Genomic DNA, 24065 nt, shown 5'->3' on the forward strand with positions numbered 1-24065 from the left:
ACACACACGATGACGATCCATGAATGATCCTCCGGAGCTATACGGAAAATTAGGAAAACCGTTTCAAAATTCAAACAGCGAATTCGCACAATTCTGCACTACATATCAGCATTTTTTACTTATTTTTACCTATTCTTCCGTAAACTTGGTAGATCCCTTGAAATCAATATCTGAGTGTGACACCCTTCAACAATTTTTCCACTTTATAATTATTTTTTCAACAATTATGCATCCGCTCGGAAACCACAAAAATAGGAAATAATATTTGCGTTATTTTTATAACGCCGAAATATAAATTAGTCTCGTATTCGAATTTACTATGAAAAAATTAATTTTACTGAATTGATTTCCCCTACAGTCCCAGACACCCCAGTATGATGGGAATCTACTGTTCTCAATAGATAAATTCTGTCGACGCACAGTCTTGACGTATCGATTGATTCAATAAGAAAATGACTTATGATTTGAGCTCATGTATGTAAAAACTGGCGTCAGGTAGGTCCGTTCTGATACCATCAGACCTATCAGGTCGTTGACATTTGTGCTTCATCGCTATCAATGTTGGAGGTTCGTTGCTCGAGAGATATATCTCCTCTCAAACGATAAACTCTTAACGAGAAAAGTATATACTTACATTCTGCGTAACTTGCATTGTCATAAATTGCTCATCCTCACAGGATTACGCATTTTTTATTATCTATCAGAATTAATCAGAATAGGGTACCTGAATAATGAAATATTCACGAAATGGTGCTGAGATATCATCTCGAGTAGTGAATCACTGATAAGAGTTATCCCATGGAAGAGTTAACTGAGTTTTTCCGTGCGCAAATAACGAATATCTAATATCATTTCAACACTTGATTTACAAGACGACAAAGAAATATTTGAAATATTTGAGATAAGATTAGAATGTCAACGCTAATTACACCTTTCATTAACACCTCTCAAGGACCTATTAAAGAGCGAGAATGTTCCACAAATTCCCAGGTGAGCGTGAGTACGATTTTTTTTTCAATTTCCAAATTTTACGGGGTAAAGTAATCACGAAAAAACGTGGCATGACAGAAAAAGCGGCATGATCTTGAATAAATGAGATACATTCGCTCTAATTTCTCAGTGCATGACCATAAAAAAAATGTAATTCAACTTTGACAATAAAGAGGAATTAAACGAATGAGTGAACGAGTTTGCGTTGAAGTATCAAAATAAAATCATAGTACCACAAAATCATAGAACCAGGAAAAAAATTATTTCTGTCAATTACATTAGTCAGTGCCAAACCAATTTGTCTGTGTCGACAATTTATTTTCGGATTTCTGTATAAATTGTAGATATTAAATTGTTCTCGCTGAAACTCAAAAACAACCAATGACAATTCACTTAATCCAAACAAATAATAATTTCAATAGGACTATTTGAACTGAATCAATGATTTCCATTGAAAAGAATTGGAAACAATTTAATTAATTTCCGATAATGAAGAATAGATACTTTTCTTGAACAAAAAAAATTCGGATAAATGAGCCATCCTATTTAATTCAAATCAGGGTAAGATTTCGAGAAAGTGACAACAATAGAGTATTTGTCATTAAAAACATCCACGTGGATTGATAGGAACCAGAGATACTTGTCTCATTGTTGGACTACTAGATGCTGCAAGTGAGGGTGGAGGTGCAGAAGGAGTCTAGTGCTCTGATAAACCTCTTTCTCATCGTTGGAGATCCTCCTTTCAGCCCCATTTCATTCTCAGAAGGTCCTTCGCCTCTCCTTGGAAAGTGACGCACGTGGAGCAATACAATATCAGTATCAGAGATATTAGAGATAAATGAAAAAAGCATTCGATTGTCATTTGCATTTTGATTGACATATAGATCGTGCGATCGATGCCGAATGTACACATGTGCCTCTGAAGCTCAGGGTTATTTGAATGCATTCGATGAAGATTTCATGTCTTTCTGATAAATTTTCCCATGGAAAATCCTTCAAACTTGATCCGTATCTGGATTCCAAAGGCTTGAAACGAAATCGATCAATATTCCCCGGGGAGCACTGACTATTCTTGTTATAAGGGAAATATTATTCCCCAACAATTACAAGAAACGTGGATTTACTTGTGGCAAATTAATTAGCACTGTTGCAGGAAACTTTTGCACGCCTGAAGTAATCGGATGCGTCAGTATTTCAATTTTGTTAAAACAAAAACTTATGGAATGTCAAGTCTTTTCAAGAATAAAAAATACCATACTAAAATTTCAGAAATTCAATAATTTCGTTGATTTTGTATTTTGTCGCTGGCATCAAATGATTATTCAATTTCCTGCAGAAATATACTATCGACGCCAGCTTATTTCGGGTAGGTGTTCATCTTGTTCAATCAATTTCTCATTCCCCCTTCAACTGGGCTTTTTCTGCAATTTGAAATACCCTCGGTCAGTTGATTCCGAGGGGTTTAAAAATAAATGTTGTCATTCGGGCGTGTAAGTACGTCAGCTGGTTGACCCAGATTATCCATCAGAGCGATCCTTCGGGCTAATTAAACATACGTACAATGGACGACGTTACATATTCAGTAGAGCTGGTATGTAACGTCTTGGTTCGTTCGATGTATATGAATTTCGAGTTGATGAGACTTGGTAGTGTGTGATTGAAATGTAGCCGGTTTTTCTCAAGGTCTTAATATTTCTTTTCCATTATGGTACTCCTCATTGGGATGTGTATTGCTGAGCCCTCGAGGCTGGTAAAGGGCAGTGGCCTATCTCCATGCCAGTTTAATTGCCCTCGGGGCTATTTCAATTTTTTTTTTTCATGGTTATGTATATCTTACATAATCACTGATGGAATAACACTTTTCTCAATACTGGGAGGAGATAATAGTAATAAATCAATGATCTTGGACACCGAGGGGCCTGTCGGGTCAACCATTTCGGCATGAAATTAATTGTCTTCGCACGTAGAGAAATTTCCCACGAAAATATTAGAATAGCATCAAGCCTCAACCTGACATGGAAAATTTTCTTTTATTCAAACCACCCTTTTACCTTAATTATGAAAAAATGTGAGAGTAATCAAATTTTTTCCTAGTCGTAATTTTACGCTAATGAATGGATTATTTGAATGCGTGCCGTGAATTATTGTTGAATTTCATCATGTGAAATTAAAGTAAAATTACGAATTTTGCGTAATTTTAACGAGAAGCTAAAGAAGAATCCGCGAAACACATGTAAAATATTATGTTCATACTGTAATTGGTGGGACAATTTCTAAGGAATTTTTGAATTCGTGTAATTTTTTTTTGATTTCGTGCTTCGCAATGCATTCCCGAGGCTTCACGAAGCAGAGAGCGAGGCTGGAGTTTGGATCGAAGGTCAAATGATTCGCGTGATGATATTCTCCGTACTTGAATATCTTAGAAAAAAGCCTGAGAAAATGTCGATAGAGCATACGAAAAAAAAAGCCAAGCGATATGTATGAGAGGAGTTTTGTCACGGTATATTTGATCCTCGCGAGGAAAAAGGCATAAAGAGTCGGCATTGACACTGAAATGCATTCGATTCCCTTTCATCTTTGTTCTTTCTCATTTCTCCACATTTCTCGCCCCTTTCCCACCACATTACTGGTATGTGAATGAAGTTTCAATGCTGTACCAAGATCAATAAATTCATCGATACAATATCATTCTCCTAGAAATGAAAGAGCACACTGGGAAAAAAAAGCGTGATCAAGTATTCACGTTGTTGGTTGTCATTCAATGTTTTTTTCTTGATTTGAATACGGAATGGCTCGAGTGCACGAAGAGACGAATCCAATAAAAATTACTGAGGAGCAATGCAATCCACGAGCAAATATGAAGTTCAATAAAATGGGTGAATTGGAAGAGAATTGGGCGAACCGTGACGTGAATTTCACCTTTCGTCCATTATTTTTCCTCAAAGATCGAGACATTTTACGGAGCTGAATGTAGAAACACAACAGTTTCATAAGAATAAAAAAATAAAATTCATGTACGTTCAGTACATGAATTTTATTTTTTTATTATATTCATGCTGAGAAATTTGTTCGTTGAAAATTACCGAGAGTGAGATTCCACTATGAGTTATGTTTTTATTGAATTAGATTCACCCGTGAATGGTCCTGATGCGTCTTTTGTTGGTCGGTTGAATGAACCCGTTCGAATTATGACAAACACACTAAGAAATTAATCGCAGGATTTACTTAACCCCAGCCTCGTACATATGACGTAGTCATTTTATTTTTACACAAGACGAGTGTCGTGAGAGTGATTGGTCATTCTATTGTAGCCTAGTAACCTTGAACCCAGTGAAAATAGACATTAGCTTCATTTTTGAATTACAAGACAATGTAATTTTCATCTCATTTGAATTTGTATCGATCATAGAAAAGATTGACTAAAAATTCGTACTCTGAAAATATTTGCATCGTGGGCGTGGGGGGATATTCTACATCAGTTGACTTTAATTAGAATTATTGAAATCAGGAGACAATTAATAATTTTTCTGATGACCATTCGAAAGCGTATTGCTAACTTAGTGTCAAAAATAACTACATTATAGGTAATGAAAGAGGAATTCGTTTAATTTAGTCTGTGATTCGTTGGTCTATATAAAATTCGAATGCTGCATATGATTTCAGTAAATCAACTCCTCGACGTTGGCAGTGACATTCGTTAACATTATATGAGAAACGAAGTGGACAGGGCGAGCAAAAGTGTAACGCTTTATATGAGTCGACGGAAGCATCTGCTTCATTTTCCAACGACGACATTTCTTCTATCTAATTTAAACATGGCATGTCAGAGAATCTATTGAGATAAACTGCATGGGAAAGATATGAGCGGAATTTTCCATCGCAGATCCTGCCAATAGAGATGGCAGTGATTTATGAGCCATTCAACTGGTGCATTGAAATTCATTAACATCGTGAAGTGGAAGATATTGTATGGTGTATTATGTATAGTAGAATATGTGATATTTCGGAATGTCTGAGATGAGGGGAATGAGAAGAAATAAAAATCAAGTGAATCTGAGAAAAGAGTAGTCATGCCTGCTTCAATTTTAAAACCACTTCACAATTTATTCCCCCCTAATTTGAATTTTATATCTCGCTGAATGGGTTCAAATAAAAATGAATTCTTTCATGGTTGTCCATGGCAATTGAAACGAGTTGAATTAATGAACCACTGGATCGTGACATTGAAATTCTTCAACATTACCAGGGGGGTTTGATGAATTAATAAAAATTGGGGAAGTGTAAGTTGAGAAGAGCTGCTTCAAAAAAATGGAGAGAAGCTTTCACAGTTGACCATGTTAATTAAAAACAACATCAATGAATTGATTAAAATAGTATTTTGTATTATCAGTAGCAAGTTATGAATTCCTTTAATTCTTTAATTCCAATGCGAAACTTTTTTGGATTTTCTCGATAATTTGGAGCAGTGAACTTCAGTAGTAAATCGTTAAACCGGTGTTTGTCGATTTTGGATACTGATCGATTTTCAATGAAAATCTTGAGATGTAAAGAAGTTAGTGAATTTACTGCTATTACCTCTTTCTTCCACCTTTTCTTCGTTTATTGTAGAAATTTCACTATCGCGTATTGTTTTAAAGATATTCTCAACAAATTAACCGAAGAATTGAGTTTTATCACTGTGAACCGCTTCACTATTGAATTAGAAAAATGAAGTAGAAGCGGAGAATTCAGAGAATCGAATTCAGCAACAGGACGCGACATCTAACGCTGAAATGGGTGGAATTTCCAAACATTCCCAATCAATAGGAAAACGAAAAAGTTGCCTTACCGACAACTGAGATTTAAAAAGACAGACCAGTGTCTAGGTCAATGACCCGCATGTTGAGAATCTCCTGACCCATATATTAGGGCATACCTACTGACGTACATATATGTGAGTCTCCCTCAGTAAACATGTATCTGACCTCGACTCGAATTCCAGCTGTTGATGGACAAAGAACAACGAGAAAAATACAACCAGGGGGGAGGGGGGGACAAGACCTCCATTGAAGAGATTTAATTGCCCCCAATTCAAGCCTATCAAAACGATAAGATAAGTCGAGGTATTTGGAAGGTTAAAAAAAATCAGTATACTGAACGAAATAAGAAACTAATGCTATCACCTGTCGGTCGGTATTGCGAAATCCTCACAACTCATCAAATTACATAATTCAAATGCTTCGTCTGTGTCCGTGAAAAGAGGCTGAAATGACACCGGCAATATAGCAATGTAAACACAGATGATAATTTATGTAGAACAGAAAGAAAATATTGACAGGCAACAACTCACGTTCGAACATTTTTGTTAATTCAAATGAATGGGATCATTTGATGGTGTTCGTAGCCTTTGACGAGTAAATCAAAGGGCCTGACAAAAAATAGAACGAGAACTGGACATGATGTACATGCAACAGGATGTCGTGAATCCAAACTGGCGGTTGATGCATATTCATTGAATACCCGTAGATTTGTATACGGAATATTTGAATAGTCACTCGGGGAGTTCGAAAAATCGAGACAATGTCCGATGCTGGGACATCGTGAGGAGCTCGAAAGAAATGACACTCAAACTACTTGACTATTCCAGGCTGTCCATTCGAGGCTGATGAGATGCAAATAAAAATGTTTCACAATGATGAAATACGATTTTTCATCTGAGAGTCAGATGTCGGTGGAGGCCATTTCAACGAAAACAAGGGGATCTTTGGGTCCCTTTTCGTGGAATAACATAACAGAATCACGATGCAAACTGGAGGGCGGAGAGAATGGAGTAGGGGAGCAGGAAACTCTTTGTCTAATCAATTCTGGAGGGTCAATATTTCTGGATTTCTCCAAGGCCGGTGACCCACTGCTTCAACTATTTTGGGATTGAAGTGGGCCTGTGAGAAAAGGCTCACCATCAAAGAGGGGAATCTCTTTGAGAAATGGTGGTGCTCAGTGGCGGGAACACGAGATCACGAGGTCAGGTGGGTATAAAGGATTCAAGTGAATTCGTCTCCATTTTGATGATTTTTTTTTCATACTATTATCATTGAAAAATTGGAATTTTCAATAGTACGAAGAGAGAACAGCGTGAATAGGAGTCAATGCCCTTGTGAATGACAACAATCGACACCCGACCTTCCACATAAATCCTTCATTGTATTTTTATCGATGTCTCACCTTCGCATTAGTGTGGATTGTTTTGAATTACTCTCCAATGTACTCAATTGTTTGCTCAAAATCTATAGAGAAGATGGCCAACGCGTCAAGGCTACACAACACCATAAACAAGTGTGGGGTGTTATTTATAAAGTTGATGCATACCTTGAACTGAGAAAATTTTCAGTGACACGTCGCACGATAACGCGATAATCCAGGGTGCCTTCGACAGCCACTGTGGGCATTTATTCGTCATGAAACACTGAACATTTTACACTTGCACTATTGCACTGTTAAGTCACTGCGGAGAATCGATTTTTCACTTGTACTTGGAACACCGGTATTTCGGTAATGCGGATTTTTACGGTTAGATTTAGTCGGGGATAAACGATGTAGTGTGATGTAGTGTAGCGACACTCTGTACCGCCGCCATCTTCCGATTGTTGGAGCAGACAGCGCAGGTTCTCCATGGAGCATGCGCCAAATACCTACTCGTTTCATCCTTTTCATAGTCTAGGGCGGCCAATATTCCGCCGTCTTTATCTCCTAGAGACTAGAAAAGCATTCAATTATTACTCCGTCTTATTCCCCTTTGTCAATATTGTAGACAATTATTATCCTCTTCTAAATAATTTGAGGGGGAATAATCAGGGAAACCGACAGTCATTCACCATTTTTTTATTCTTCATTTTTAGCGCTCTTCTATGCTTACATTCAAAAAGATGAATTAAGTATTTGGATATTAGTCGATTGAGAGTGCCCCTGCTTTTGTCGACTTTGAAGATGCGAAATATTGAATATATATTGGAGAATTGGGGTATATTGCAGGGATGGAATTTTTATTTGGAAATTTCTTTGATCAGTCATTTTCTTGAACAGTTTTTTGAACAGTCGGTGGCGCGATATTTAAGCGTATCTATGGCAGTACCGTATTTTAAATAATGAATTTATTCATCACCTGCTCCACCATACCACACACCACACACGGAATTGACATACGAAACATTGTTTATATTTTTGCGCCTTAAGAGGCCTATTAATGATAAAAGTGTTGAAAATGTAGAAAGTTGGAAATTGAGATATTTGCCACTGGTAACCGGCAGCTACCTAGTGCAGGTAATAAAGAAATAAATTGACTTCACTATCTGTTAAGGAAGAAAATCACCGATGATAAATTATCAACGTTTGAGAGAACGATCATTCGTTTTTTTTTTGCCTCATTGTTTCAAAGCAGTTATAAATCCCGAAAGCAATCGAATGCATATTTATGAACCAATGAATTATTATTGTCTCCGTCTACAAGACAAACTATCGGGATAAAGATCTACTCGACATTTACCTGCAAATGTTAATTACAACGGTGTAAATTTTCACGCATAACTGAACCATTTCAATTCACCACTCAAGGCTCTTCCGCCTCTGATATAATGCAAATCGCACAAGTCATAAAAATTACAAGTGCACAGTACGATTGCCGAGAAATATCCAAGTGTTTTAGCAGACAAAAAAAGCATAATATCCTTTATAATTTGACGTTAATGACACCCGCGTCAATCCTAGTATTACGTTTGCAATAATGACAAAAGAAATTTATGGAATGAATGGGAAAAAAAAAATAGGGAAGCAGTCAATTGTCATTGTGGAGCAGAGGGAATAAGGCATTTAATTATTACGGATCAAGAGAAATTCCTTCAAATCCGATTAGCTTTTCCATCTTCATCGGATTGCGACTTGGAAGATTTCGATATATTTCACCGAGAGATAATACAAAAATAGAAAATACCAGCGTTCATTGGAAAATGTGGTGCATAATGTTGCTACTGACTGATGCAAAAAATTAATTAAAACACATTAATGATATACCAATCAATACCCGCATGAAATCGCGACCTCACCCGTCATGGACTTGGTGCACATATCCTAAGATCTCCAGTATCAGTAGTAGGAATAGCTTTTCAACGCGACTCGATGAATACTAATATTTTTTATACATTCAATCGCACCCACATCGACTATTTCAATAACGCGATATGCAGAAGGTTTTTTTTCCCTTCCACAAAGTAATCATAACATGCGTGATAGGTCCCATTGGTTGCGGCTACTGACAGGCCTCCAGCACGTGTTATTGTGGCAATCAGAGACATTTGAATTGTTAATAATTGTCGTTGAGATAACGAATATTATGAAAATTCAGATGTGAATAAAAAATGTGGCAAAAGCCGTTTTTTTTCTCCATTTTTTTCCTACCTGGTTGAGGGAAAAAGAAGGGGTGGCTTTGCTACCTGCAGAGATATTTCTACGCTGTGGACAGCATGTGCTTTCTGTTGAGGCTGTGCGCACGTCAATTTTATTAATTGTAAATGTACGTAAATGGAATTCGTGAGTTTTAGTGTGTCACTTGCAGGGAATGCAACTGATTTGATGTTAAAAATTTATTGGATTTTTAATCACGAATTTGGTTGAATTTTCAATTGTATGAGTTTCAATTCATTTTTTTTTCTGAAACGGTCACTAAATTTTTCATTTATGATTAGAATTCAAGAAAATTTGATTTTTCAGGTTGCATGATAATTGATTTTTCAATTAAAACTTGAATTTTTATGCTCATCGTAAAAATTCAACAAATAAAATTGAATTGTTAATGGATTTTAATTGAGTTCGTAAAACATTCAAAAAATAATTATCATTAATCTCATTTACTCATGTCACTGTTTTGCTGTTTAAAATTTCAGGGTTTATAACTTGACATGTTAAGTGTCATTTTTCAACAGTGGTGGTGCATCACATGTAGATGGAATTCATGTGTTTAACATGTTCCACGTAAAAAGGGCAAGCCAAATGATTGTTTTCCTTCTGTGAATTATACGTTTGATAATTATTTGATAATTATTTCAATTTTTCTGGTGACACGTTAAAACCATGAATTCCATTTGTATGCGATACCTAAACACATGAATTCCATCTACATGAGACGCGATGAAGCCCATGAATTCCATGTGCGTATGTGGCATGCACAGTGGCAATCGCCTCGGCCTATAATTTTTAATTAAACTGATATTATTAATGTGCTATCGAACGTAGAGGTATCGATGAGGAATTCTTGTGTAGAGAACTGTATTTCTCAATTAGAAAAATCCTTATAAAACTGAATAAATATCTGAATAATGTCAGTGCGTAAATCACCGAGATTACGGTTTTCTTTACTCGAGTAAAACCTAAGAATTGAACAAAGTGAAATTCAAATTAGTTTAAATTATTGCGGTCAGTCATGGGGGCGGAAATGAAGGGAATAAAGGCGGATTTTTTGCGCCACGTCTCCAACTGTTTCTCCGGTTTTCTAGTCAACTCTCAAGGATGAATAGACGTTTTATATTTTAAGATTTTTTTTTTGTTTTATGCTCGAACGAGAAGTGTGACGTCTACATTTGTGAGCGCGAAAAAGCCGTGGAAAGGGGTCAGAGCGTGAGGAGAAAACCGACTAGTCGAAGGTGGACGATGATATTTATGTGGTTTTATACCAAGGACTGTTGGGGGCTGATGGGGGCTGATGGGGGCTGATGGGGGCTGATGGGGGTAGAAGGGAAATGGCTAAAGTGGTACTTTTGGGGGATAAAGAGATTTTAGTGGGCAGGATTGTGGAGGAGATTGAGAATTTGTGGGAGGATCGAGGGAGAGATTACAGTTAAGCTGAATTACCTCAAAAAAATTATTCTGTCTTTCATTCTAAAAATTTATCCACTATACTATCCACTGTGCATTTCGAGCCCATAATAATCATTCGAGGACATGTGCAAGGGAGTGAATTAGATAAAAAAATCTGCCACAAAAACATCTTCAAAATTTTTTGAGAGGAAATGATCGGGTAATCCTCATGAATTTTTATAGTGCAATTGTTATTGTGTAAATGTATTAATAGGTTTGGATTTTAATGACGGATTTGATGGTCGAAGAACAGTAGGTAATAAATAATGTGATTAACCGCGATGAGGACGAAGGGCGATGGCATTATGATGGATATTCCTAAAACCATACTCTTGTTACCTCGCATGCCACTCGAGGGTGGAGGATAAACCTCAAGTGAAGACCATCGGCAATTGTGTATTTATTCCAAAACAAATTTATAAATGAATCATGTGATAATAGAATTCAGATAATGCGGATTAATCGTTTATTCATAGATCGGTTAGACTTCATTACTTGGAAATATGCTTAATTACTGAAAGAAGAGATCTTCCACGAAGATATAATTGAATATATCGAAATGTGGAAGATCGACATTGACAGATAGTTCATGATGTCAGTATTTTTCTGATTTTTACCGTTTTTCTTGAGAAAAAATCACAGAGCCGAGAGGATGGGAGTGATAAAAATCTCGACATCATGTTGGCACGCGTATGGCAAGGATTTTATAATCAACACCGGTGATTGGTCACTCAGAAATGTTCATTTTCCAACTTCGCGTAATACCGTGCGGTCATTGATTTGTAAATGGCTCACGTGTGACAGGTATCGATGGTTCTAGAAAGCTTAAAATGTTGACAATTTATTCAGAGAAATTCTAATTGCAGAGATCGAAGGTGAATTTTTATGAAACATTTCCGATTGTTCAATGAATCGCGCAATCAGTTGAAGGTTTTTTAATGAAAAAAAAAAAATATATATATGAATGAATAAGTAGAGGTAAAAATGAGAATGCTTGAGAACAGGTGTTTGTTTATCTGTCATATCTATCGATATTTTAGGATCGTTGAGTCATTGGAACAATTATAATAACAAGCGATATCAGTTGAATGGAAAAAAAATCGATTCGCATAAGTCGATTCACGAGAGATAAAAATCTGTCCTTGTCGAGGAGGTGTGGTCCAGTATAATTTTTCTAATGACTTCACACGAATGAATTGACGACACATGCATACACCACCTCTGGGTTATTGCGTATTCCATGATTATACCTCAAACGTGTGTGAATTACGCAAATTGCATCACCGTTTCAGATTTTACGCACGTTTAAACTCATACAAAGTTCCGAATTCTTCGGAACTCTTTAGAAAGCCTAGAACTTATTAAATGAAGTTAATTTAACACTGATCTTTGAATTATTGATAAATCATTGAACTAATGGGGAGAAGTGAGCATTTCCAGAGTCTGGAGGTTAAATTTTTCTTAGCAAGAATAAATTGTCTTTAAATCAACGGAAAAACAGGTTTCTAAGTTGAATGCATTGACACAGGTGAGATTCCATCTGAAATTTCAGGGGAAAATCAATTAAGAGCGATTGGTCGACTCAAAAATGATTTTATTGTCGTATAATTCATAATCATTGTGATATCTAGAGACAAAAGGATGTAGGAAACGTATCACTTTGGCCTTGTCCCACATGAACTCCGTAGTCAAGAAAACATCATTGATATGATTTGATTGGAGAATAATGGAATATGAAGAAATACAGACGTGAGATCTGCACTCGATTCGGATCGTTCTCCTTCTGTCCACTCGCCCTGTCATATATCCAGGAAAAATTGCCGGCAGTGAATATAAGTCTGCAGAAAAACTGAGTGCCAAGGCGCAACAAGTCCATCTGCGTTCATCCTTGGGCTTCTCTTTAATTAATTTTTGATTGATCGAGAGGAATTTAGGTGAACTAGCATGGTTGAGCCGTTTCAGCATTTTCCGTCGAACATGCCTCCGGCAAGGTTGACATCTAATCGTCAAATAAAAAAACAAAGAGAGATTCATAAATCTTTACTTCTCTTTAAAATTCAATCTTCAAACAGGCAACATCAATTATTTTCGGTTTTTTTATCCACAAATTTATAAAAGAATTATTATTAATTATTCAATATGAGAACATTTGGTAATATAATGAAATTGAGTAATTAATGGTATTATTTCGTCATTTTTTATTTTATTTTTATTTTCATCTTAATAGACGAGAGAATATAATTTCCTTTGAAAATTTTTTTTTTTATAAGTTTTGCATTTTTTGTTGCTTTTGGAGATAAATCGATAGGTCGGTCCGTAAAATACATAAATTATTTACAGTTTGATATTTCTTGAGAAGAAAAAAGGAAGAGAGCGATCACAGCAAAATTCGATGAAAGTGACGTTAACGAAACGATTCATTAAAAAATGACCAACTAAATAGGCTTTTACTCATGCGTAAAAAAACAAAATAACAGTCTTTAAGAATTTCGTATTCGAGAGAATGCCTGAATGGGCGAATTTTTTTCCTCCATTTTTTGTAATTCCTCATTTTTATGCAGTTTTTTTTTTAAGAGTTGAATGAATAAGTGCATGTATAATAGACTCCATGACACAACAGCAAGAAGGCACGTAGGCGCTACCGATAAAACGAGTATCTAATTTATTCTTCAGTCTTAACACCTGTTACGTTAGTACCGGTGATGATACAAAAGTACAATTTTCGGTGATATTTCGAAAGACAATACAACCAAGTACCGGACATACATTCTGTTGTTTGAACCGGGTGAAACACCAGTGCACTAGTGCGCGGATGTGGGCGTGGAGTCATGAAATCAAGGACACGTTGTTCTAGAAAGCCTGCATCATTTTTTTTTTTATCCACACTTCATTTTTCAGAAACACCATTTTTTACTCTATTTTGCGGTAATGACTGTCGGATCAGGTGGAACATACGGTATACAAGTCGTTACGCTGATTGATATATCACCTTAACCGATCAATATCGCTTATCGCACAACATCAACAAGTTAATCAACAATTCCGTAATGTCCCCCAATAAAAATTCCCCTAAAGTCCTCTGAAGTCTTCCATTTTCATTGAGCGAAAACCGAAAGCACCTCTGGTGGACTCACCATATCGTCATCTCAGGAGATCTAATGAAGAAATGCCCTTAGTCGAGTTAAGCTTATACAATTAATCATTCAAGACAGGATAAACAATGGATAGTCCTTGATACTATTAAAAAATAAAATACGTGCGAAAAATAAACCTTGACGTCTCTGCGCTCGCACACCTCCGGATTAAATTCCCAGGATAATAGACCAGGAAGAAGAAAAAAATCATGAAATATGGAACAGAGGCTAGCGATATCCATTTTTCGAGTCGCCATAAATTCGTTTGGATAATATTCTTTACTGATTTTGGAAAATCGATTTCCGAGTATCAAATTAATGGGATGATTTTAAAATTGCCGATTGGTTCGGTTCCAGTTCCAGTTCCAGTTAGATGTGCCCCTCAAATTAAACCGATTCGAATGCTTCGATTCGGAAGCAAAATGAAATGAAATCAGGTGATTTAGTTTTCCACCCAAATAAGTGGCAAGTTTAAAGGATTTTATCCATGACCGAGAGTAGCTCAATCGGAGTCACCGAGGAAGACGTTGAGCGCCGATCTAGTTACGCAATGGAGCACCTTGTGCTAGTTCGTAGACCGGATCGGCACCGAGTGAGTCTCATTGTCAAATAGCCGTTCTAAAGTGGACAACAGAATATTTGGGGTTGATGAGAAAAAAAAAATTGAGGGAAAAAATGTCAAGGAATAGAACGGCTGATTAGAAATCGATAGGAACCGGAACGACAGGTGAACGCCAGTGCCTAGAGCTGTCTTTGGAGTTGCTGTTGAACCTGACTGAAGGGGGTCGAGGCCATGCCTGCATACGTTGGCCACACTTTTTATTTTATCCCTTCTTTGTACGCTGGATCATTAACACAATAATTATCTCCCTCGTTTGAAGACTCCGTTGTACTTCGTCTACTCAATTGGCAAAGTGCCGTTTCATTTATTTTTTCATCATCTGGAACGAACGAAAAATACCCTCAATTACAGCTCAATCGTTTAGGATAAAAATTAGGAAAATTAGAATATTTTCATGGATAATGGGATTAGAAGGACGAAGGACCTGTTCCGCCTTTAGACACGAAGCCTTCTTTTTTTCCGTAGGTACTGACTACAAAAAATGTCAATATCATTCAGAGGTGACTTCTGACGCAAACAAACGGATGTAAACGGATTTAAATTGCTTACCGATCAAAATCAAGTCCATTCCCTCAGAAATCTAGCCCCAAATCATGAGAAAACTCAGCGCAAAACCGCAGCATCCGGATTGAGCAAAAAAAATGATAATCACGTTGGATTTAATATTATTCAACGATTAAATGAGTCTCACCTCGATCGAGAGAGCTTCCTGGAGCCTTCACGTACACCTGTCTAATACTCACACCTATGTGTCGTCAATCGATCGATGAAAAATCTAAAGATCAATAATTCACTGAACCATTAGAACAACGCATGGAACACCCCATAATGTTACAGTCATACTGTTCCAATGATTTTCCCTAGGTGGAAGACAACATGAGTTACATCGATGCTTATATATGGAAAATACTCGTAAACGGTGATTCTATTATTTATTGGCAATAAGCCTGTACAAGGCCAAGGCTCTGGTCTTAATGTTACGTCGTCTGACTATTCTATCACCCAGCTATGGCCTCTTTCTTTTTCCACAGAAGTCATTTCATTGTCAAGGTTTCCACAATTGTGTAATAAACAGAGAATTATTTCGGTGTTTACGTTCCATTTGTTGGAGATTTATTGGTGATGTGTTCTTGGTAAGACGGTTTTGTTTGATTGTTCGTGTTATTTATTTTCAATGGGAAAATCGATTGAGAGAATGGTAATTGTAATAAGACAAGTTGAGGGCCAGTTGTTGAGGGAACGCTAAATACTTGTTGGATTCGAGGGAATTTGAGTAATTGCTCGGCTTTTGATTTCACAGGATCTGAGATGGATATCAGTTTTCATGGTAATAATGTCAATTGCTTGTGCAGTTTAAATATATTTTTCTTGGTTGAGACATGAGATTTAATGGTGGTAGAGGTGTTTAATTGTGCAGCGAAAATAACAGGTGGAAAAATGGCGGTTATTCTGGGCACTGCGGTGGCAATCACGGCTTTTTCAGCGTGTATTGCACCATTGCTCCAAGGCCCGGATGATGATGGTGAGTTAACACGGTGCCAAGGTTAATCACTTATAAAACACTCGACAAATCCAGAAATCACCAAAATTAGAACAAGTTTTAAAGATTTTTATAAAAATCATACGGGATTCAAGATTCGATAAAAAATCGGCTAAAATACTTGGTTCCAGTAATTTTTTCGTAAAAATGGAATTCGGTGGGATAGAAATTTTCTATTCGTACTATTATCAACTTTATTCAATTTTAGACATATCACAATGAACTTTTCGATTTTTCGTTGCAATTTTTTCGTTCAAACAATCGTTGTTAAAATGATTTTACACTAATTTTTGATTTTATTTATTTTATAAAAGTGACTCTATAATGTTTATTCGCAGATAATGAAGTCGAAGAGTCAAAAAAAACTCTTAATCGTACCACCAGATCAGTTCAGAAGTCCCAATCCTCATTGATGACAATTTTCCTCAATGGGCTCAGGAAAATTGGTATAATTGCTCCATCAGAGAGTGAAAAAAATCCAGAAAAGGGATGTCAGAATCCTCTGGCTAAAGGAAACACCTTATTCACGTGTTTTTCGCCAGTTGTCCCTGTTGTGGAAACCTCAAGAACTCCAAGAGGTGTCACCGCGAATGTACGCGAGCCAGTGCATGATTCTTTGGTTTATCCCGAGGAAGATTCAGACCCACGTAAAATAATGCAATGTGTTAACATCAATGTAGTCTTGTCGAGATCGAGTCAATCCACGCAGACAGAAGATGATTACCTGAGTGCACTGGAAAGTACAAGGGCTAGTCAGACACATAGGATACACGTAGCTCCTGCGGTAGCACCAAAATCATCGGATGTGGGAATTCAAGCTGACCCATTGATGACTGAAGTCAGAACCGCTTTCCCAAGCTCCACATCATCATCTCAAGCGAACTCATTAATAACCGACGAGTCATCTACCTCTTCTGTAGCTCCACCTGCGAAATCATTATCATCAGTTATCCAAAATTTCACTGACGATCGGGCATCAAAAATCTCAGAGCAAGGAATTCGAAAACCTCCGAGAGCTCGTCCCCCTAAAAAAATAATAACTGAAGCTATAATTCATCAAGACGCATCATTATCATCTAATCGAATTCCGATGTTGAGCAGATCCAAGTCGGCTGGCGCTTTTGAAATCAGATCTACACCAACAGGAAGATTCTCTTATGTTCCACTCTCTCAAAATCACTCTTTCATGAGATGTTCATCGTCAACTCTGGAGCCTCCGTCAGCAACTACATATCCCCTTCAACTCCCAGCACCGAAATCCTCGAGGATTCAAGAGTGTAGACAGTCCGAGAAGATGCTCTCAGACTCATCCTCACTAGCTGGCAGAATTCTGCGTTCGTGCAAGTCTTTTCAAATTGCAAAGTCGAACAGTGGAAGAGAATCTAAAACGATGGGAGCGCAGACGTATTCATCTGATCACTTGACTCGTACGAGACGCATCTATTTGGCTGAGGCATCAAGACCCAGCGTTATGACTCAGGATTTAGAGAACGAGATTCGGACAGAGGAGTATTCAAACTCAGAGGTCATGTCGTCGACCAGAGTGCTCAATGCATCAACTGGCAGTCCTTCTCAGAATGACCCCAAAAGACCGCAGGAATTCTTAAAAAAACCCACGGAATTTCCCCATGATTTAGCTCATGGAGACAACCAGGAGGAGACAATTGAGAAAAGGTGGAACAGATGCATGGATCACATCATCAGGAATACAAACACCTTATTGGAGAGATATAAAAGTCTAGCTTCCAACGATAGTGAGAATATCTTTAATGAGTGCCCAGAAATGCCAAGCAAACCACCAGAAGTTCTGCTCTGCCATAATCCAACAGGTTCGAAGACTACCATCTCGGATTTTCAGACAAATTTTCGGGATCTTAGTAAGGAAAAACGAGGAATTGCTGACCGACTACGAGATTTCTTCCGACGTCGTGGGAAGAGGAAATATCAAAGCGTTTTTCAGGAGTCCGATACGACCTTCGAGAGGCCTCTTCGGTGGAACCTGATGAGACCGCAGCAATCCAATTCGTTATAACCGGGAGTTTACAATATGTCAATGTAGATTGAATATTTTAATATTTTAGTTTGTGAATCTCAGAACGTTGAACGATTTTCATTTTTTATGTAATTGATTATTTATTTATTGGTGCTGATCTCGAGGGATTTTTCGTTCAAATAATCACTTCGAGATGTATTCGTTTATCCGAGGATATCGGTCATCATTCGTAGCAAAATGTATCACCAGATTTTTCGGACGAGTATTAGTGCTTTGTAAATTTTTGTTCTTTCTGAAATAGTTATTGATAAAGAGAATTGATAATTGCATATTTTTTTTAATCATTGCACACTTTTTCGGCGAGTTTTTGTTTGCAGAAGGATAACTCATGGTGAGGCGCCATAATTCCCTTGATAATTTAATCTATGAAGGGGGGTACCCCTAGGATGAATGTCACAATATCATAAATCATTCCTAGTTATACCAGTTTATCAAGTAACGATATAAACCCCAACTGGTGCACTTTCATTGCAATGTGGTTCTCTGGACTCGAAAGATTCCGCGATGAATACCCGCATCAGGGTTTTCCCCGTTCATGCACCTCCAACTGGACTTCCCCGCGTAAAAAAGTACTGGTCATTGCCTCTTCTCCCCTTAAACCCATCTCTGGCCTTCAAAATGCAAATGAAACATCTTAAAAAAAATATTCCGCGAAGAACAGGAAAAATCCCTGTCTACACATAGAGAAAAAAAAATCCTTTCCTCAAATAAAATTTACGAATTACAAGAAAATCCATATATTTAAAATGACAAAGGTAATATAAATACGAAAATTACATAATTTATAAGAATCAAACATGAGTACGTGTAGAAAATTAATTGTTCGAGACAGGATAAAGGAAAAGTTTTTCCAATTCATACCTTATCTTTAGTGTTTTAATGGACTACCTGAATTAAATTGCATGGGAAAATACTGGTATTGAATTTTTTTACCTCTGGACTTTGAAACGGCGAGTTCCAGTGGGTGTTTCCCATTATCTCGTTTTCCCTGTCATAAGAATCCGGAAAAGTGGAAACAGTTGTGAATGGTCTCACCGAAGGAATCATTAGCGCATTTCTTCGATGTCATTCATGTAACGAGTGGCGCTGCACCTGGTAACCACCTCTTAATGGGCGGTATAATACTCCACCGATTACCAGAAGTGATCTAAACGTTTTTCCGATAAGATTCTTCTCTGAATTATATGGATTACGGATAGAAACATCAAATAGAGAATTAATTTCGCAACGAGGAATTCCGTCTTGTGGGGGTCTTGTGTGTAATTAAGAAACATAAAATCGTTCTGGTCGAGTAATCATCGTGTGGTTTGTAATTTCGAATATGCGATCTTGTATTTTTAATTTCTAGATGAAGGTATCAATGAAGACTTGACGCACAATTTTATGCAGACCCACCTCAGCTTTTTTTGCATTTGAATTAATTGGAATTTTTCAATGAAACTTTTGTCCTGCCTTTTTGTGATATAACCAGAGGATGATAAAAATGCAGAAGTGATTATTCATAAGTCCATTGGAGATAATGATTCTAACACTCTCGTGCCTCTCGATAGAATGCAGTAACCAAGAACAACTTGTAACAAGAGGATTTTTTATGTTATAATTGTCGCGGATAAATGTTTTAATTGTTGTAACAATTGATAAAGAGGTAATTAAGACGGTAATTGATGCTATTTGTCATGTTTCTCGGAAAGAGGTGTGTGGCAAGAAGACTGATATTAGTTGATGTTTTATTATATAATGTAGATAACAATATTATTGACGTAATGATGATTTCATGGTAAATGATAATTGATTTTTCAATGAAAACATCAATTTTCTGGCATATTATGAAATAAATCTTCATGATTCACAGTATAATAACCATAAAAATTTGAGTCATTAATCGATAGTAAAGATTCATTAGCGTTTAGTGATTCTCACGGGGATGGGATTCATTGTAATATTTTCAGAAAAACTTTTCTGGATTTGAATACTGAGCAAACGTGGAAGAACACCTCAAAGTTTTAACAGTAAAATTCATGAAATTTATTGGTATTTACGCTCTCCTGTCGTTAAACCATCGATATATTATTTCATCCAGAATAATTTCTGCAGTCTCCCACGTGTTCACTCCAATCCCAAGGTCAAAACTATTGCAATGGCTCATTGCGTTCGCTTGTAACATTTTTTTTTACAATATCGAGCCAGGGTAACGTTTCCTCTTCCGGTATGTGCTGATTCATCCAGGAATATTAATAAATAAAATCATTAATACTCCTCCATTTTACAATGAAAGTACATAATTTATACCTCGAGCTCACTTAATAAAGTTAATAAAATTATTGTTATATCTGTATTATAATTATAAAAACGATAATTCTCGGAGACTAAGGTACGCGCCCAAACAAGTTGACGCTCTTCGTTGAATCTGAATTTTTTGTAACAGAAAAAATTATTTAATGAAATAAATAAACAATCAATGATTCATTAATTTATATTAAGTACTTCTGGAGATTAAACAAATAGATTAAATAAATATTTTCATTCGATTGAAATAATCGATTTTTCCGTGTATAGTTTGTCGAATGGAGTAGGTAAAAGGATTGAAAAAATAGTTTCGTAAGAGTCCGTTGATCAACGCGAATCGATTGATTAACGATCTGGTGGCCTCAGCACGGGGTGATCGTGACAGTAACACAGATTCAGTACCTCGTTGTGCCATGGAATGCCACACTTGACACCGCCCCCTTGACATTACCCGCCTCATTACATCTCTTATCCTTTTGAATTTTCCATCACTCCAGGGATCACTGTAGTTCCAGGTGACAAAGAGAATCGATAATTATGAAAAACCATGACGAAAATTGAGGAAAAAAAAATGAAGGGTTGTCTTGAGTCCATACACTAACCTGACACTTTCACCGTTGATCGTTTCGTTCTCTCACTGGCTAGTCCCTTCACCCTCAAGGTGACAATAAAATGGGTTACCATTGACGCAGTTTGTTGCTAATACTTTTGCATAGTTGAACGGAACTACGTACTGATACGCTTTAAATCGAGAAATCGTGCTCAACGATCTTGGATCGAGTACTTTACATTCCCCTTGATTTTTATTGAAAAAGAAAAAAAAAATCATATGAAAAATATGGAAACGGAGGGAGAATTGTTGAAAGGATCGAGTGGCCCCAATAAGGACAGCTCTCGGGATGTTATCGGAAATGATCAATTTGACAGCATCAACTTGTTATTTACGTCGGTAATTTTTCATGCACCGAGGATAACTCTAAATCAGAGCTTAATAACTTAATGGTTTAATGATCCTCCGGGAAAAGAATGAGTGGTATGTTGCGTGGTCTAATTTTTCTGGAAAATAAGGAAGAACTTGAAGGACAGTTACTTTTTGCTTTTTAAAGATCACATTAGATCAGAGTGTTGGATTTTTCCGGGATGATAAATGATGGGAGGTATGACATCTGGATCTATGAGCCTTTGTTAAATATTTCCTTGAGGTACTGACATGATAAAAATTACCGAGGGCGACGGTTTAGCTGGGAGCACTTTTTGAGACCTTGGAGTGTGTCAGCCAAGGCTGCAGCATCATCTACCCTGAGGATATTTTAGAAATATCGTCTGCATAAAACATCAATCCTTGAGGTTTAATTCTAATCCACCACTCCATTTTACAACAGTCAAGTTGATTACCAAATTAATTATTTTATTGTCATCTTATTGATACAGATCCTCCGAGTGAATCTCGTGATAGAGTGATATTTAGTTTGAAAGTACTGACCTCTGAAATCCAAATGAAATAATCAAACTCCGGAGGCTATTGACGTCCGGATATTGTCTAACTCCAGGACATTGCATCAATAATCCGAAAAACCTTGTCCCTGACTTCCCCTGACCAGTTCCCTTTCAATAAACCTTGTCTTCCCAATCCAATAATCGCCCATCGCGCTCCTGTCATTAGGAAATTCAAGGTTTTCGAAAAATTAAATTCTCAGAGTAAAGTGCATCAGGAGAGTAATAAAAACGGTATATCCAGAGTAATTAAGAAATACATCATTGCCTATCCATTTTCTTTCGATTAAGTACACGTGTACACCCGGATTCTCCTGAAACAATTAAAAATGAACCTAAGAAAAACTAAATGCGCGACTCAATCATTTATCCACGATTTCCACTAGTTTCTGATGATGGAACTATAAAAATTCAATGAGGAGAATTGAGTTTCAATCTAAGAATTATTATTAATCCTTGTAGCTTCATTTTTTTCCACTGAATCAGTGGAAGTTCTGGTCGTTCAATCAAACCATTTTCGCTCATTATTTTTATTTCACAATATCATGATAATCAGATGGTGATCAAATAAAAAATCATTTAATTATTGATAATTATTTAATTATAGTGTCCAAGTCCTTGACAACGCGATGGATGGAAGTATTGAGTGTTCCGATAACGAAAAGAGTAAAAAAAATAGTGAAAAGAATTAAAAAAATGAAATCCATGTGATATTTTAAGTTTTTCTATGAAAACATTGCTGAGGCTGTTATTAGCTGCATCCAGATGGGATAAAAAAACGGAAATATCGGAAGAGTACGCTTAAGTATTCAGCATTGTGAGTTACGTTGGGAAATTATTTTAATTGCTCGGGTGATACTGGGGTCAATAGCGTGATTGATCAGTATTACATTGGTGCTGACTGATAGTCACAGCCGATTGCAAGGTCGCTGTCCACACAACTAACGCGTGTTAGGTTTGATTATATCATAAAAGTGTGAGAATTTTTCCCCTGGATGCATCTACTGTTCGACACCATTCATTCACTCGTTCACAATCAAACTCATTTAAATCCGAGACAAAAGAGAATGGGAAGAAGGTGCGAGCATTTTCCGGCATAAATTGCTAGATCAGTGCACCTGTCGGTGAGCTAGACGCAATTAACGCCTTTAGAGAACAATGGGATATTAATTCACCTTGAAATAATGTTGTCACTACCCTTGAATAGACAGTCTCAATCTCGCTGCGTTGGATTAATTTTCAATCACACTTTGTAGCGGCTGATAGTGCTAATCATCTATCATATTTCAAATTACAGGAACTGATGGAGATAGAGAAATTGATATGCGTTGGAATTATCTCTGATTCAGTAGAATAAATTATTGCGAGAAATATTGTGAGTATTATCATTTGTCACGATCACAATCTATGATCAGTGGAATATGTGCAATTGGAGAGAAAGAGTGTTACCAATGAGCAGATTTTAATATTTGGCTTAAATTTGATTGATATTTCTCTCAGTATATTAGATATAAACTGACCAACTAGTAAAACATGCACTCTTCCCGTTTACGAATTCGCAACAGATTTTATTCAAATTAAAAAAAAAAGTGATTCACGCACTTGTCCGTTGCCAAAGTATTATTCCCTGGCAATCCTCTAGGTCACTCATGTGCTCCATTCCCATAATCCTCCACACACTCAAACCGGGGAATCCCATCCCGATGTCACTCTCATTCCTTTGAAATATATCACCCTGAATGGGTAGTTTTTTCTTCTACCCCGAGTGAGATCAGCTGGTGCATTAAACCCAATCCACCAAGACTAGATCCGTGATGATGGTGTTTATGAGAAACCAGGGATTCACCAAGTGAGAGAGTGAGTGGCCTCGTGTGCTGGTGAATAAAAAAAAATCACCAAGCAAAAGATAATAATGATTTTATTCCTCTGGACCAGGACAAGTGTCCTTGGAGCAAATTCATAGTGAACATTGTGCTTTTACCAAAAGCAGTGGTCATTGAATTGCACCAGCACGTACGTATTAGCATCGGACTCTTGTCTACAAGAATGGAATTATCCTTAGAG

General features: G+C 36.9%; 2 protein-coding genes across 2 annotated transcripts in view; one reads left to right on the forward strand and one right to left on the reverse strand.

Moving 5' to 3' along the window:
- The window catches only part of LOC105264299 (neuronal PAS domain-containing protein 2), a 44350-nt gene extending 36757 nt beyond the window's left edge, over positions 1–7593 (reverse strand). Inside the window, exon 1 of the mRNA XM_011301093.1 lies at positions 7336–7593. The gene's annotated coding sequence lies outside the window, so the exon portion shown is untranslated. The remainder of the gene's footprint in view (positions 1–7335) is intronic.
- Positions 7594–15737: 8144 nt separating this feature from the next.
- Positions 15738–19067, forward strand: LOC105264302 (uncharacterized). The gene is made up of 3 exons (XM_011301096.1): positions 15738–15955; positions 16046–16150; positions 16507–19067. Exons 1-3 carry the CDS (start codon positions 15937–15939, stop codon positions 18198–18200), a joined length of 1818 nt encoding a protein of 605 aa, XP_011299398.1. The 5' UTR covers positions 15738–15936; the 3' UTR covers positions 18201–19067.
- The last annotated feature ends 4998 nt before the right edge of the window (positions 19068–24065 follow it).

Source organism: Fopius arisanus, unplaced genomic scaffold (genome assembly GCF_000806365.1).
Source record: "Fopius arisanus strain USDA-PBARC FA_bdor unplaced genomic scaffold, ASM80636v1 scaffold00020, whole genome shotgun sequence".
Taxonomy (NCBI): domain Eukaryota; kingdom Metazoa; phylum Arthropoda; class Insecta; order Hymenoptera; family Braconidae; genus Fopius; species Fopius arisanus.